General features: G+C 39.5%; 6 protein-coding genes across 6 annotated transcripts; all 6 read right to left on the reverse strand.

Annotated features, from left to right (window-relative positions):
• Positions 1-17: 17 nt before the first annotated feature.
• LOC18018740 (protein NRT1/ PTR FAMILY 6.1) lies at positions 18-2,552 on the reverse strand. The gene is made up of 5 exons (XM_006399768.2): positions 2,211-2,552; positions 1,903-2,120; positions 1,238-1,818; positions 806-1,154; positions 18-714 (listed from the first exon to the last, which is right to left on the reverse strand). The coding sequence occupies exons 1-5, from the start codon at positions 2,440-2,442 to the stop codon at positions 214-216; spliced, it is 1,881 nt and encodes a 626-aa protein (XP_006399831.1). The 5' UTR covers positions 2,443-2,552; the 3' UTR covers positions 18-213.
• Positions 2,553-3,294: 742 nt separating this feature from the next.
• Positions 3,295-5,392, reverse strand: LOC18018741 (peptidyl-prolyl cis-trans isomerase FKBP19, chloroplastic). Its single transcript, XM_006399769.2, has 10 exons — positions 5,229-5,392; positions 5,074-5,143; positions 4,841-4,984; positions 4,479-4,564; positions 4,322-4,372; positions 4,089-4,169; positions 3,958-4,002; positions 3,795-3,850; positions 3,584-3,659; positions 3,295-3,501 (listed from the first exon to the last, which is right to left on the reverse strand). Exons 1-10 carry the CDS (start codon positions 5,307-5,309, stop codon positions 3,406-3,408), a joined length of 786 nt encoding a protein of 261 aa, XP_006399832.2. The 5' UTR covers positions 5,310-5,392; the 3' UTR covers positions 3,295-3,405.
• A 220-nt stretch (positions 5,393-5,612) lies between these two features.
• Positions 5,613-8,079, reverse strand: LOC18018742 (transaldolase). The gene is made up of 7 exons (XM_006399770.2): positions 7,779-8,079; positions 7,371-7,542; positions 7,226-7,275; positions 6,763-7,063; positions 6,436-6,624; positions 6,169-6,351; positions 5,613-6,076 (listed from the first exon to the last, which is right to left on the reverse strand). Exons 1-7 carry the CDS (start codon positions 7,955-7,957, stop codon positions 5,831-5,833), a joined length of 1,320 nt encoding a protein of 439 aa, XP_006399833.1. The 5' UTR covers positions 7,958-8,079; the 3' UTR covers positions 5,613-5,830.
• Positions 8,080-8,735: 656 nt separating this feature from the next.
• Positions 8,736-10,846, reverse strand: LOC18018743 (cytochrome b-c1 complex subunit Rieske-2, mitochondrial). Its single transcript, XM_006399771.2, has 2 exons — positions 10,539-10,846; positions 8,736-9,604 (listed from the first exon to the last, which is right to left on the reverse strand). The coding sequence occupies exons 1-2, from the start codon at positions 10,717-10,719 to the stop codon at positions 8,961-8,963; spliced, it is 825 nt and encodes a 274-aa protein (XP_006399834.1). The 5' UTR covers positions 10,720-10,846; the 3' UTR covers positions 8,736-8,960.
• Positions 10,847-11,359: 513 nt separating this feature from the next.
• Positions 11,360-13,262, reverse strand: LOC18018744 (cytochrome b-c1 complex subunit Rieske-2, mitochondrial). Its single transcript, XM_006399772.2, has 2 exons — positions 12,933-13,262; positions 11,360-12,269 (listed from the first exon to the last, which is right to left on the reverse strand). Exons 1-2 carry the CDS (start codon positions 13,111-13,113, stop codon positions 11,626-11,628), a joined length of 825 nt encoding a protein of 274 aa, XP_006399835.1. The 5' UTR covers positions 13,114-13,262; the 3' UTR covers positions 11,360-11,625.
• Positions 13,263-13,430: 168 nt separating this feature from the next.
• On the reverse strand, positions 13,431-15,259 carry LOC18018745 (ATP synthase subunit O, mitochondrial). The gene is made up of 6 exons (XM_006399773.2): positions 15,026-15,259; positions 14,734-14,781; positions 14,228-14,471; positions 14,017-14,129; positions 13,845-13,931; positions 13,431-13,766 (listed from the first exon to the last, which is right to left on the reverse strand). The coding sequence occupies exons 1-6, from the start codon at positions 15,137-15,139 to the stop codon at positions 13,638-13,640; spliced, it is 735 nt and encodes a 244-aa protein (XP_006399836.1). The 5' UTR covers positions 15,140-15,259; the 3' UTR covers positions 13,431-13,637.
• Positions 15,260-15,841: the final 582 nt, after the last annotated feature.

The following is a 15,841-nucleotide window of genomic DNA, read 5'->3' on the forward strand; positions in this document are numbered from 1 at the left end:
TCTTCTTACAAGTTACAAGCAAACAGATCTTATTAGCCCGTTCATTTTAAAAGTTTTGTGTATTAATAGTGAAGCATACCTAACCAAACCGGTTCACCAGATTGTTCAATATGAAGCATTGGCTATAGGAAAACAAAATAGGAAGATACAATTGCTGTTGATTTCCAAAAATAGTAATATAGGCAGAACAGAACACATGATTGGTGTCTTTGATTAAAGAGATGCTCTACTCTTGTCTTCCTCAGATTCAACATCCCTGTACTTGTACCTATGAGCTGACCAAAGGAAAACACAGAAATTCAAAAGGCTAAGAAGCGTAAGCAACCAGTACAAACAGTCGAATCTCCCCGTGTTTATGTTCTGAGACAGCCACGAGTTCCCATCTGAGTTCCTAGTCGCAGCCTTGACGATGTTGTTTAAAATGGTGGCAGCAAAACACCCTAACCCTCCTGCTAGAGCAGCGTAAGCCGAGCCAATACTCTTCATGGCATCAGGTGCTTCCTCGTAAAGGAACTCCAATAGTCCTACGATGCAGAAAACCTCTGCAATTCCGATGAGACAGTACTGGATTAATAACCAGTATGCTGTTAGATCAGGCATCTGGCTCAAGAAGTTGAACTGAAAACCATGCTCTATCGCGTAATGTCTCCTGTAGTTCTCAAATAGTCCAGCCCAAGCTACTGATATGATTGAAACTGCTAGCCCTATGCCCACCTGTATAACAACCAATTTGCAAGTAATGAATGATGATTAGAGATAGATAGGACATAAAAAGAAAATAGTCAAACTCTTGAGTGATAAATACCCTTTGAAGCTGGGAAGCACCATGGGGATTGCCAGTGATTCGTCTGGTGATAGGGACGAAGACAGAGTAGTAAAGGGAGAGAATGAGAAAAATGCTGAGTCCTGGGAAGACGGGCATGCATGTCACTGGAAGCTTGAGGTGTTGAATGTGTGTATTCAGTGTGTAAGCTTGTTGCACTGAGAGTGTTAGATACTCTGTGAGGACCAGACTCAACATTACAGTGCATGCTGGGATTGGAATCAGTCTTATCAGAATCTTCACTTCCTCCACTTGTGTTACTGTGCATAGCTTCCATGGAGATGGCTCCATTCCATCTTCTTTCAACTGAAGCGCCGCCTTGTCTAGCCATCTGCGCCAGACAAAATCCATCAAAGGTGTGAGTGAGAGACCTTGTTGGTAAGGAGTGTTTCAGTCAAGAAGAAGAAGACTTACATGAAGTCATTGGAATGAGCGATTTTACGACTGCCATTAATAGCAGACTTGGAGCCAGGAACCTCGTAGAGACCGATGAACTCGCTGCTTGTAAAAGCTGCATTTCGTTTGCGGAAAGCAGCAACTAATACCTGAGCAACCCTTGTCAAGGGACTACCACCAGGCAACCTATGGCGATAAAGCGGTGTGCCAGCAAAGAACAAAGCATTAGAAATGGCCATAGCTATGGCCAATGTGCCAAAGGCCATACCCCAACCATGTTCCATTTGAACATACACCACCAAAGTGAAGGCAATGATTGCGCCTAGAGTGACGGATAGATAGAAGAAGTTGAAGAAACGGTCTAAATGTGTCTTATAGTCTTTGCTCTTCTCATCAAACTGATCAGCACCAAATGAGGAAACACATGGCCTTATACCAGCTGCTCCGAATCCGGTTATGTAGAGAACTGTGTAGAGATAAAGCATTTGCCAAGATTTGGCTGGTTGGCAACTTCCTAAGAGCAATGATAACTGGTCACAGTTGCTCTGGTCTGGTACAAACATCTTCAAACTTGCCCCCAGTGTTATTCCTATCAACCCCTTCTCACACCAGAAAATTAAAACCAATAATTAGATTCCTTATCCATACCATTCTCAGGACCGTCTTTTAGTCAAAATACTTACCACAAGATACATGGTAGTGAAGATGGCAATGGTCCAGTATCGACCCAAGTATGCATCGGCTAAGAATCCTCCAAGAACAGAGGAGGCCTGAGAGATGCCAAGGAAGTTGTTGACTGCATTTGACGAACTCTCGAAAGGCCTATGCATCACGTAAAACATGAACGCCACCATGTTCACAGATAGTCCGAAATACGCCATTCTCTCTGCCATTTCATTTCCTAGTGATTGCAACCAAAACCAAAAGTTAGCTGAAAAGTGGAACTATATTCCAATTCAGTGTAAGAAACATAACAAAAACAAAAAGTTACCGAAAATGAAGAGAGCTGCGATCCAACCACCGGTTTTGGAAAGATTGGCGATGGGTTTGCCATGGATGTTAACCGGAGTGGTTCCTCCGGTATAGCCACGGCCAAGAGCAAGACGTCTGTTATCTGACTCTATGAAGAACACACTCAACTGCTTCCTGTGCACAGACGAGCTTGAACAACCTCCCGGTGTCTCGGGAACACTCCCCGGGGATTTAATCTCTGATACACCCATATTCGATATCTTTTCTCATAAAACCATGGAAACTTGGAATCTTTTTCACAGTGACGAAATAAAAGCAAGAGAGCTTCTTAACACAATATAATAGAAGAGAAATAATGTAATTGATCCAACCAAAACAAAAGCCGTAGGAAGAAAATGATGTTTGGGGATTGGTTAGAGAAATGTATAAATGCAGTAGCTTAAAATTGAAAGATGGAATTAAATAGGCAGAGCTAGCTGGTAAGTGGTAACAGAAGAGTAGATAAAGACTTGCATTAATTGCACGTGGAGTCCCATATATATACATACTGTTCACAGTTTAAACGTTCAAGAGAGGAGAATCATTTCTTGATATATACATATATAGTAGTAGATGTTAATTTAAAACCATTTGCTCTGTTTGGAACTTGGAAGACATAAATTTCGCTGAAGGGCTTGTTACAACAAGGCCTCACTGCATCTTGTTTTGTTTTTTTGTTCTAGTCTCCATTAATGACGACTCTGACATTGAACAGAGACATTGGCTATCTAGTAAAGTCAAACAACAGAAGCTAACACTGGTTTGTGTTCATATTCAATTATTTCGAGAAAAACTATGAAGTATATAATTAATCTCACTAGGGGATATTATAGAAAACCCTATGAAAAGGTTATTAACTTTACTATACAAAAGGAAATTAGGTAGACTCTGTCTCTTTTGGATCCTGTTTTAGCTTAGCAAAAGAGTTTTGACGGAAATGCCCTTATCAAGAACTGGCAGACTTTTGACCTATTTTAACATCACTACTAGGTCACGCGAGCTGTTCCAAGAGAATGCTACCACGAGAGTACAGGTCCTTAAAGGCAGTAAAGACTTGTGAGTCGTGATATAATCATATAATCATATAAACTGAGCTCACTTTACACAATTGTACTGTTGAAGTATACACATCATAAATATATATACTGTGGGTGTAGTAGACTGTGACTGCTATATCAGTTGGGTACAATTTTGAGGAGTTCAACATCAAAGAGAAGTGTCTTGTCTATGAGTCCTTGGTTCTTCAACACAAAATCCAATGCACGTTGTCCCTGCGCGCAACATAAAACACAAAAAAATTGAAGATTACATCTTTTCCATACAATATACAGATAACACTAAGTGAAGGCTCACAGAGAAAGTTGACGGCCTCGGCGCACTCTTGTTGTAGTCATTTTCCGGGTATCCTAGTTCTGGCGGTACAACCAACCTGCAATACCATATGGTTATGAAAGAGACACAAGATCCAAGGATGTAAGTTTCTATTTTACTAAATGAAGTTCCCAATGAAGAAAAAAGATATGGAGGATGTGTAGAGTGAGTGATACTAGAAAAGATATCGAACCTTCTGACACCACCAAGAGCCATCCCAGAGACAGCCTCCTCGAAAGCAGGTATCACCTGGAACACCAAAGCCATTCAGCATTTATACCCTTAGCAATAGAGTCCATGTTTTAAACCGGTGAAACCAACATATAGCAACTAGAAGAACTTAGAATAGCACCAACCTCATGGGATCCCAAGGTAAATTTGAAATATGCCTTATCGTCCCCCTACAGAATTCACAAAAAGAACATACAGATCAAGAACTGAATCATTGTTGCTAATGAAACCAACAAGAACCGAAACGTGGTCCTACCTCAAAAGAACCCCCTTTTGTTTTATTACGTGCTTCAAATATGCGGCCGTAGTAACCTATTGTGTAACCGTCCCAGTCAACCTGACATACACAGGTCAATTTTTCCCTTTATACTAACAGCTTATGGTCTTTGAAACATTATATATATGTGAACACCAAATTCTCTTATTGAAAACTTCAAGTTAAACTTGAGCACAAGGATATAAACCATAGATATGCAGAATTTGCCTTACCACAACTTTTTCTCCCTTCTTCGGTATAGGTCCAGTTCCAACTCGCAAATCCTGCACTCATATCAAATCGCCAAGTTAAAGAGATGAACAGATCACCGCACATTCTAAACCCAATAAACTATACAAGTTGTAAGATATGGCAATAATAAGGGGTGACCTTATACTGGAGACCAGATGGAGTTTCTACATAATCTGGATACTTCATTTTTGTTTTGCCGTAATCTTTCCCTCTAATCGCTGGCACTGCACACGTAAGGAGAAGAATGTGGATATGCAGAGAGCTAAAAGAATGTTAACCAACCAAAGAGAAAGTTCACGGATAAATCCATTTCACCCTCAAAAACATATCTCTCTAACAACCAAACTCCTGACAGAGAACAAAGTAAGATGAAACAGAGAGATGGGTCTGTTCCAAAATGTACAAAGGAACTACTTAATCGAATTCGTAAGAGAATATCTTCAAAATGTAACCTAAAGAAAGATTTCTCTGCCCTCAGAAAATGAAATTGTAATTCTTACTGTCAGCGAACTGGGAAGCAGCTGCAACCGCTCCTCCATCTTTAGCATCGTATGATAAGGCTCCAGTCAACAAACCAACAGAAGAAACCATCAATTTCCTGCGATCAAACTCTCCAGAAATAACAACACACCCACAATTCCCGCCTGTTTCCAAAACAAATTATACTCATCAATTCACTAATGAGGCAATAGAATTTATAGAAAAAGGAAAATCAAAACTTGCAGAAACCAACCAGAAGAGCGAAGAGGAGAGACTTCATCTATTTGGTTGGTAAATCGAGCAGCCACAGTCGTCCGGCATCTCTGAGAATCGAAATGAGAATTTAGAGATTTCAGTGAGCAGAGGAAGAAGAAGTATAAGAAACAGAGAGATGGTGTAGCATCGTACGGTGGTGGAGTAAGCTCCGGTGAGCGCTGTGGGCTGAGACGGAGACGAAGGGAGGTAACCCAAGGCTGAAATCGACGCCATTTTACAGTAATACTGAAAAACCGAATTTTTGATACGTTGAAGAATAGAGAGAGTTGAGAGATGATAAAGAAGCCTCAGTTTCTTCTTGTAGAGGTTTCTAGGCCTCTTCTCACTATATTCCCAAAATAATTTGATGTAAAATTATTACATTGTTCATGAAATTTAGATGACCTTTTCAGTATTTGAATTTTGGGTTAGTTAGGTAAGTACGGTAATTAATTTTTCTTTTCTTTCGGCAGGAGAAGGGTAAATAAGAAGATAAATGAATAAATATTAAAAAAAAAACGTAAATTGCGAGTGCTGTAAAAAGTAAATAACCTCCTTTCGAAACATCATGCAAGAACAAATTAAGATAAGATAAGAGCCCATCCATATTGTGAACATCGATCAAGCAAAAGCCATACAACAACTAAGAAAGCATAGTGGGAAGCGTTGGAGAAGAAAGCCAAAAGCTTCTTCCTTTATTTTTACTACGACCAAAAGAACAAAATGATGATGAACCAAACTCAAAACCGGTATCCTCAATGGCTGGTTAGTTTGAGAGAGTTGGCCTTGTCTTGCAGAGTACCAAGCAGAGACTCGAAACTCTTCTTGAACGAATCTACTCCTTCTTCTTCCAACTGCTCTCCTACCTTGTTCCAGTCTATTCCCATCTTCTCTAGAGCGCTGTATATCCCTTCCGCTTCCGACACGTTCGCATCTATTGTCCTCTTCACGATTCCATGATCTACGAATGCTTCCAGTGCTTGATCCGGCATGGTTGACACCTAAACCCGCACAACAAAAAACATAAACGCTTCAAATCCTATTTTGTATCGAGGCAGTGAAACATAAGACTGCAAACAAAAAGATGACTCACAGTGTCAGGTCCGATGAGTGGAGCGACATATAAGGTGTCGGAATAAGCTGGGTTCTTAACACTTGTCGACGCCCAGAGAAGCCTCTGCTTCTTGGCTCCTTTCTTCACCAGAGCTTCCCATCTTGGGCCTGAGAATTTCTTCTGGTACAGCTTGTATGCTAATGCAGCTTGAGCCACAGCTGCCTGCAAGAGTAACATTATCTTTTTGTTATAAGCTCATACTCGATTCATATAGTGGCGGTGTAAGATTTTCACCGAGCTTTTTACCTTGCCACGGAGGTCTAGGGCTTCTGGGGTACCAATTTGCTCAAGCATCTTGTCCATAAGAGTATCCACACGACTGACAAAGAAGGAAGCAACACTGGTAACTCTTGACAGGTCATCAAGTCCAGATGCCTCCAGGCCATCCAAGTATGCATCGATCACTGCTTCATATCTCGCGATGGAGAAGATAAGCTGAAACAGAACACAACAAGGATATATATCATAATAAGACCATATGAGAAACACTATACAAAAAGTGCATCAAAACAACCGAATTCATTCGAATTTCTTCAAACTATCTAACAATGGATAAACTTTAGGAAAACGTACCGTGACATTGACACTTATTCCAGATGCAATGACATCCCTGATGGAAGGAATGCATGGAGCAGTAGCAGGAATCTTAATGTAGACGTTACGGCGGTTCACAACCTTGTGAAGAAATTTAGCAGCTTCAACAGTGCCATTGGTATCATCAGCAAGTCTAGGTGAGACTTCAACAGAGACATAGCCATCCGCACCTTCTGTCTGATCATAGATTGGCTCAAAAAGTTTGCACGCATCCTGAATATCCTTCACCACAAGTTCCCAATACGCACTTTCAATATCCTTTCCTGATTCCACAAGTGTCCTAATAAAGTTCCCATCCAAAATCCAAGATAGAACAAAAAGAAACAATTTTTCTGTCAGAGATACTATAAACAGATGAGCCAACTTTGTACCAAAACAAGAAAAACTAAAGTTCTATTAGCATGTACTTGCCAAAAAGCATCACAAAGATATGCAGGAGTACCTGAACTGATCATTATAGGAATTTGAAGTGGATATGGCTTTCTGGAAGATCTGCAGAGGTTTACACAGGGAAAGAGTAAAGACAAAATGAACAACCACAGAGTAAAGCAAAGCTTAACACACGGAGATGGATTTAGAAAAATTACCGCAGGGTTGCTAGTTACGCCTCGAACGCCACGGGCAATAAACGGGAGAAGATCAGTGACGGGACGGCATAGATTATCATACCAAGGACTCTGACCTTCTTTCTCATACAGATCGTGAAGAGTCGTTCTCTTTGCAGCACTTCCATTTCCACCAGAGGCTGAACACCTCACACTGCAAATTAACCAAAGCACACAACCATCACCAAAATCACAACGGAACATAAAGTTGCTTTTTTCTCAATCCATCATATGAAAAAGTTGATACTTTCTACTTTGGATTAAAGTAGTTTATAAAATTAACCAGCATAAGATTCGAGGAACGTTTTCAGCTAAAAAAAGAAGGATCATTTCTGGTGAGTATACAGAGACAAAAACACATGCATAGATTAAATGGATAGATATACTTACAAGAGAGAAGGTCTCGATTGTTGATTATACCGAAGGGAAAGCTGAGAAGAGGAAAGCTTCGCGTTCAAACTGCGGAGATTGACGAAGGATCTGGGTAAGACGGAGGAAGAGGAAGAAGAAGATCTGGAGTCGACACAAGTGGCGGGTGTAAGATTAGCGAGGTTGGAAATGGAGGCCATTTTCAGTCGGGGAAATATGAAAGATCCGTTCTTGGTTTGATCAGAGGATAAAAACAAGAAAAGGGGCAAAAAAATGGGGTTGGTGGGTAGTGGAGTTAGGTCGGGAACGCAAACGACGAATAAATCATTCTATATATTTGTAATATGATATGCTCGGGATAGATATAGATGCTAACAGTTGACCATTTCCACGTCCTAATGATGTCATTTTTTCTTACATTTACAATCTTGATGAAAATATATTTTGCCTAGCTAATACAATTTTGATGTCGAAATAATAGTAAGTTTACAAATCAGTAAGTTTCAAAAGAATATCGTCTCAAAATATAGTTTAGTCATATAACATAAAGAAAACACTTTGTCTGATATAAGCCGGTAAATAGAATAATAATGATAATCCATAGAGCTAATGGTGTCTTATGATAAACATGAGAGGTTGCTTAAGTCTTGTAACCATTTTGTAATGGCTGTTGTTAGTTTGCAAGGGTCGGTCTTTGGCTTTTGTGTGTGCAATCAGGACACCTGAGTAGGGTAGGCGAGGGGTGCTAACTTTTTTTTTTTTGTCTTTCTTAAACTTTAGATATTTATGATCTGGAAGAAAGTGAGTATAATAATTTATTTTATATATATTATCCATCAAAGCTAACATTTACTTTCTATGTTTTCTTATGTGTAGTTTCGAGATATGTATATAAAGCTTTTAATTTGTGATGACGGCTTTAAACTTGAGAAAAAAAAAAAAAAAAAACTTGAGATAACAACGGAACTCTCACATACATAGGAAAAATAAGCATGATAAACAATAAACAGAGACTATGAACAGAGTCTTTCATCATCGTCGGAAAAACAAAGCTCGAGTATACGTTCAATAAATATGACAAGTTTTTTATTATTCAGCAAAAACAAGTCAAATCTTGCTCTAAGTTGCCGAAATATTAATTAAAATAAAAAACAGATGAAGTTCAATGAGAACCAGAAACTCTGGCTGTTGTGCTTTTATTAATCAACCAATGAGTAACTTATTCTCTTCCAAGAAGCTGTAGGTTGGTACTTCCAGGTTGTACGGTGCAGGGCCTTTTCGAATCCTTCCAGAAATATCGTAGTGTGAACCGTGACACGGGCAGAACCAACCTCCATAGTCACCAGCATTAGGCAAAGGGATGCACCCCAAATGAGTGCAGACTCCAACCACCACTAACCATTCCGGATTCTTGACCCTCACCGAGTCTTCTTGTGGATCCCTCAGAGATCCAACATCCACGCTATTGGCCAGCTTGATGTCATCTTCTGTTCTTCTCCTGATGAAGACGGGCTTTCCACGCCACTTCACTGTAACAGTAGTACCCGGTTCTATGGTCCCGAGGTCAACCTCAAGAGATGCAAGGGCAAGAACATCTTTACTTGCGGACATGCTCACAACAAGCTTCAGAACAAGAAGGCGGATAACAGAGGCATAGACAAACCTCCCACCAGACAAGACAAAATAGGCAAATGCACGCTTGCTGGGGTCACCAGGTGGGTAACGCTCATGGTTATGGTTATCATAGACAATCTTTGAGTTAGGTGTTTTGACAGCTTCGACTGTGGCTGGGACTTCCGAACCAAAACCTACCTCATTTCCTTGAGTGAGGACTTGAGAAGAGAAACCTGAAAGATAGCATGAATCATTAATATATTCACATCAAAACAAACCTTTTTGGGTCAAGTATTCTACTAAAGCAAAAATATTTACGCAAACAAAAGATCTGCTACAGCTATAAAGATGTGACCATTGATGAAAAAACTTCTAAGGAAAAACAAAAGTACATAAAAACGGAATCCATGCAGGAATATAGAGATTCATGAAAACAATACTCTAGCATAATATCAAATTCAGAAAAACTAAAGGCACTCTAATCAACGGAAAAATTAAGAAAACAGATCCAGTGATCAGATGCTGTATATTACAAAATTGCTTAAAACACAACAACACTCCCAAGCAAAGATCTTTTGGTTAACAAGATATACATTCCAGAATGAAAGTTCCTCAGCATGCCTATTCAGTGCTATAAATACTCCAAATCATGTATATAGCGAAAACTACCATCTCCCTAATAATGAAGAAATACATGGATACACAAGATGAGAACTTTAGAAATCAAGAAGCGTGAATCAACTATAGATAACGAACCCTAAGGTTTTAGAAACAAAAGAGAGTAATTTGGAAGCTTTTCTCATCAAACAAAGGATTATCCCAGAACTAGTCAATCATATCCGATCAATAAACTCAAATGTCATTTCTTTCTGGAAAAAAAGACGCGATCATAGAAGGCATCACCATTTCGGCAAGGAGAAGAATGACAGGAAATGGTATATAGAGCTCTAAAACACCATCCTAGTTCACGGGATGCAATAGCGAGAACACGTTCATTCCCTCGTATCATCAACGCGGAAATACAATACTAGGAATCTCAATCATTTCCGGCACAAATAAGGAAAAAATGTGATTTTTTAAAAAAAAATCATTCAATAAATAATACCTACAAACAACACGAGAAATGAAAATCGATCCAGAGAGAGAAAGGGTTGTAAATTGGCAGACCTCTTAGAAGGCTCCGGTGATCAGAATTGAAATATGAAAGACCTGCAGAGGCGACGGATCTGGGGGCTGAAGAGGAGTCGCCGCCATCGGAGAGCGTATGGTCTCGCGAGAGAGCGAAGGAGGACGCAGTGGAAGATCTCTGCGAAACAGACAAAAGCCTCCTCCCTGCAACTCGCAGCATCTTCACTCAATGGTAATGGCCGAATCTAGGGTTTGGCTCTAGCAAGAACAGAGTCCGAATGTTAGGGACGGCCGATGCAAAGAGAAGGAGAGTCCCTTAAAATTAGTCTTCGAGAAAAGAAAAGGTCAATTTGGTTTTTACTATTAAACATTTATATATCCTGACCAAAATTAATTTTTATTTTTTCAGTTTGATTTTTGTTATGATTTTTTGGTACTGCGATATATTTTGGTTTTATTATTTTTCTGGGTCTAGTCAAGACAAATGATATTCATTTTTACCTAACTTAAATAAATAAAAAGAACAATATATAGAGAGATCCCTTTCCAATAATTAGATTAGATGGATATACTTTCCTGTGAAGTATAATCGTAATACTGTATCAGGTCAATTTCAGAAGAAAGATTGGCCTGATCGTGTAGAGCTTATATAGTTTGTGCTTTAGCAAATGTACTTAGACAATGCCAACATACGGCAGATAACTGGTAGAACAAACCGAGAATGTTTTGCAAATTTTTTCCGTTGCGACAATAGTTTCAAGAGAATTAGTCTCTAGAATTACCTCGCTCAATGGATTCACAAGCAACGTTTCAAGGTTTTAAAGGAGAGAGGATAAAACTGAGACTAAGAGTCAAGCAGGGAGCTGATACAGTGATACTATTCAAAATCCAAAATTCTTTTCAAACAATAAACACAAACTATGGACAGTGTTTTTCACCGGATAAGACAGATGCTAAGTCATACAATGACAAGTTTGTATTATTCAGCAAAACAAGACAATCTTGCTGAGAGACCCAAGTGTGAGGACAGCGAACTCGCACGCTAAAATTTAAGCCCGGAAATTATAAAAACAAAAACATATGAAGATCTTTGAGACACAGACGCTGTCTGTTGTGCATTTATTCATCAACCAATGAGTAACTTATTCTCTTCCAAGAAGCTGTAGGTTGGTACTTCCAGGTTGTACGGTGCAGGACCTTTTCGGATCCTTCCAGAGATATCGTAATGCGAACCGTGACACGGGCAGAACCAACCTCCAAAGTCACCAGCATTAGGCAAGGGGATGCACCCCAAATGAGTGCAGACTCCAACCACCACTAACCATTCCGGATTCTTGACCCTCACCGAGTCTTCTTGTGGATCCCTCAGAGATCCAACATCCACACTATTGGCCAGCTTGATGTCATCTTCTGTTCTTCTCCTGATGAAGACGGGCTTTCCACGCCACTTCACTGTAACAGTGGTTCCTGGTTCGATGGTCCCGAGGTCAACCTCGAGAGATGCAAGGGCAAGGACATCTTTACTTGCGGACATGCTCACAACAAGCTTCAGAACAAGAAGGCGGATAACAGAGGCATAAACAAACCTCCCACCGGACAAGACAAAATAGGCGAATGCACGCTTGCTTGGGTCACCAGGTGGGTAACGCTCATGGTTATGGTTATCATAGACAATCTTTGAGTTAGGTGTTTTGACAGCTTCGACTGTAGCTGGGACTTCAGAACCAAAACCTACCTCATTTCCTTGAGTGAGGACTTGAGAAGCGAAACCTGAAAGTTGCATGAAACATTAAATTATTTACATCAACGGGAAAAACAAAATTCCCAAGCTAAGATCTTTTGGTTAACAATATCTAAATTCCAGAATGAAAGTTCCTCAGTATGCCTTATAACTGCAAAATCTGCAATATTCCAAAGCAAGTATATAGCTAAAACATCCATCTCCCCTAATAATGAAGAAACACATGGATACACAAGATGAAAACTTTATAAATCAAGAAGCCAGAAACACACTATAGATAAAGCACCCCAAGGATTTTACAAATAAAGGAGAACCATTTGGAAGCTTTTCACATCAAACAAAGGATTATCCTAGAGCTAGTGAATTCATATCCGATCAATAAACTCAAAAGATCAATTTCCTTCTGAAGAAAATACGTAATCATAGAAGGCAAAACTATTCTAGAAAGGAGCTGCAAGCATTAAGAGAATGAAACGAAATGGACTATTAAACCGTAGAGTTCATGAAAGTCAAAACAGATAACACGTTTGCTCCCACGGATCATCGCGTAGATACGAAAACTGGAATATCAATCGTTTCGGGGCTCATAAAAGACCAGAAAAGGGAGTTGATTATTTGAAAAAACTTTCAATCAACACCTGAAAATGAAAATTGAATTCAATCGAGAGAGAAGAGATTGTAGATCGGCAGACCTCTTAAAAGGCTTCGGTGGACAGAATTGAAAGAAGAGAGATCTGCAGAGGGGACAGATCTGGGGGCGGAAGAGGAGTCGCCGCCATCGGAGAGGGTATGATCTCGGGAAAGGACGAAGGAGGACGCAGTGGAAGATCTCTGCGAAACAGACAAAAGCCTCCTCCCTGCAACTCGCAGCATCTCTGCTCAATTGGTAATGGCCGAATCTAGGGTTTCGCTCTAGCAAGAACAGATTTCTAAGGTTAGAGATGGTCGATGCAAAAATAGAGATGGAGAAAACGTCAATTTGGTTTTACTATTTGTTTTTATTTTGTTTTAACCCAATTTGGTTTTATACCACAGACGGTATAAATGACGGTGTTTTCGCTCGATAATTAAGCAGCTTCGTGGCACATTAATGTGCTTGTGTTTGTTTCGTGGCTCGACCACCCTTTATGCCTCGTGACTCATGTTATCAAATTGCCCATCTTATTCAAATCTAATGTAAACAACAAGACTAGGACAACATCATAAATCTCATTGAAATTTTACGTCTCGAAAAGCTTATTTCGAAGCAAACAACAATTGTAAAACGCAAATGATAAATATCAAAAACGAAAGAGTGGGTATATATTGTATCCCAGGAAGGTCATATTTATTTGTCAATTGGTGGCAGACCATCACAAAACATCATGTTTCTTGGGGGAAAATTCTCGAAGATTTTATCAGAGGTTGCTGAGGTCAACAGGTTCACGGAGGAGCCTCTCCATCTGCTGTGCCCTTGTCCTGATAGACATGTCCAACACCTTTTGTTGGAACTCTACTATTAGCCCACCATAGATACTCGGATCAATCTGCCCAAACAAAACATCAGAAGTTTAGATTCCGGGCTTAAAAATCACAAGCAAATGATGAGCCATCACATTACATACCTTCTGTTCCACAGTTACTTTCTTCCCTTCTCCGATGATCTCCTGGAGTGTCTCCTTCAGTTCCTTCTCCTCAGCAGGGGGAAGCGGCTGTTGGTACAAAACATATTTCATTTAAATCCACTATGCTGGTTACGGCTTTTTAAGAGATGACAGTATTAAAACCAGAGCTTACCATGACTGTGGTAACCAAAACTTTGACGTCTCCCCTGTGTGCGGTCGTCAGCTGCATGAATTTCTTCACAATCACATCTAGGTTCTTCAGCTTTCCATTCTCTGCTAACAAAGCTGTTTTAGCAAAGCAAAACAACAAGTTTTGATCAGTACAACAACATGGTTAACCAAAAACATGAACAAGGCGATTTCAAAATTTATCATTTACATACAGAGGAAGTTCTTGGTGGGTTCCGCAAACTTTGCTCGATCACAAACATCCATAATAGCAGCCAGTCTTGTCTCTCTGGGGACAGAGGGATCCTTTGTAAACTGTGCAAAAGTAGGGCTTGTCTTCATTGCCTCAATCATCTCGGAAAGATCCAACTCGATCTTTTCCAAGGAATTCATCTTCACAGCTGCAATGTATAGCCACGAAGCAAAATTCCCAGATTCACCAACTAAAGCCACAGGCACCTGAAACAGCATACAGAATGTAACTACACAACTAGTAGAAATCCAGATACATTTCAAGGGGATATTAATGCATACTACTATAAAATCAAGCTATCCATCGGTTCAGTTCATGCCTATCCAACAATCAAAGCTATTGTGATAATGTGATATATATATATATATATATATATAGATGCAATCACCATTACCATAGAAAAATAACTAAGAAAAAGAGTAATCCTGCCAAGAACAGTAAAAACTGAGAACATATAAGGATGAGTACCTTAACATTGCCGGTTTTCTGAGCCGAAGTTGTTGCATAGTCTCTCAACTGCAGAAATAATACAAAAAGTAGAGATTAATTGATGAGAATCTCTAAAAAACCTCAGGACCATAACATATATAACTAAGGACTTCAAAAACATCGAATGCCGAACATTGTAAACGCGAAAATACGATAATTCCATTATCTTCTATTATCAAACCAATCAAACGATTGGATCAACTGATCTTGTAAAAATCGATTTCCGAAGAAAACATTGGACTTGAGATTCGATTCGTAAGAATACGATTACCGCAGGGATAAGCGACCCTCCACGGGGATATGATCTAGCAGAGGAGAGGGAGTCAGATACGGATATGTTTTTGAAGAAGGAGATCCCCGATCTGATGCGACCAGCCAGAGCCATTTTTGTTGCAGATATCTGATTGGAACCCTAGAAATGAGAAACGTCGATCAGCTGCTTTGTCGAGCAAAGAGAAGAGAACTGGTCAGATGAGGAGAGCAACTTAGTGAATTGGGCTACACTGGGCTCGCGCTTATTTTATTGGGCTTACTAGTACTCAGGTTTTATATCTTGGATAGAATGTGGTAATGTATGATTTTGGAATGAGATGTAATTTTACAACTGATTTAAGACCATAGATTTTATGTTGTTCTTTTCGTCATTTCATATTTGGATTCAAATTTAAGTGTTTGAATCTTATACTACATGATATCCTTTTTTTAGTATATGAACTCTAAAGAATTGTTTTTCGCTTTGTGGTCTAATGTCTCCTTTTCCATTGTCTATGCTTCATTTCTTTGTTTCGTTTTCGTTGGAACTCTTCTGGTCATTGCTCTATATAATTAGTACCTGGACTTAATAATACTACAAAAGAAGAGAGAAATGTTTATTTATAGAAAAATGCAATTGGATATGTACTGAAAGGCTCTTGAGAGCGATAACAGTTGGATAGTTTGTTTTTTTGCCATCTGAACAAAAATGCAGTGCGTTGTCACTGTCATTTGACCAATTTTAAAAGTTTCATTATCATACACTTAATTATCATTTGCAAATAAGTCTTCAAGGTTGACTTATATTGCACTTAGCAGTGTGGGAAAGACACAA

Source organism: Eutrema salsugineum, unplaced genomic scaffold, assembly GCF_000478725.1.
Source record: "Eutrema salsugineum unplaced genomic scaffold, Eutsalg1_0 scaffold_2, whole genome shotgun sequence".
Lineage (NCBI taxonomy): Eukaryota > Viridiplantae > Streptophyta > Magnoliopsida > Brassicales > Brassicaceae > Eutrema > Eutrema salsugineum.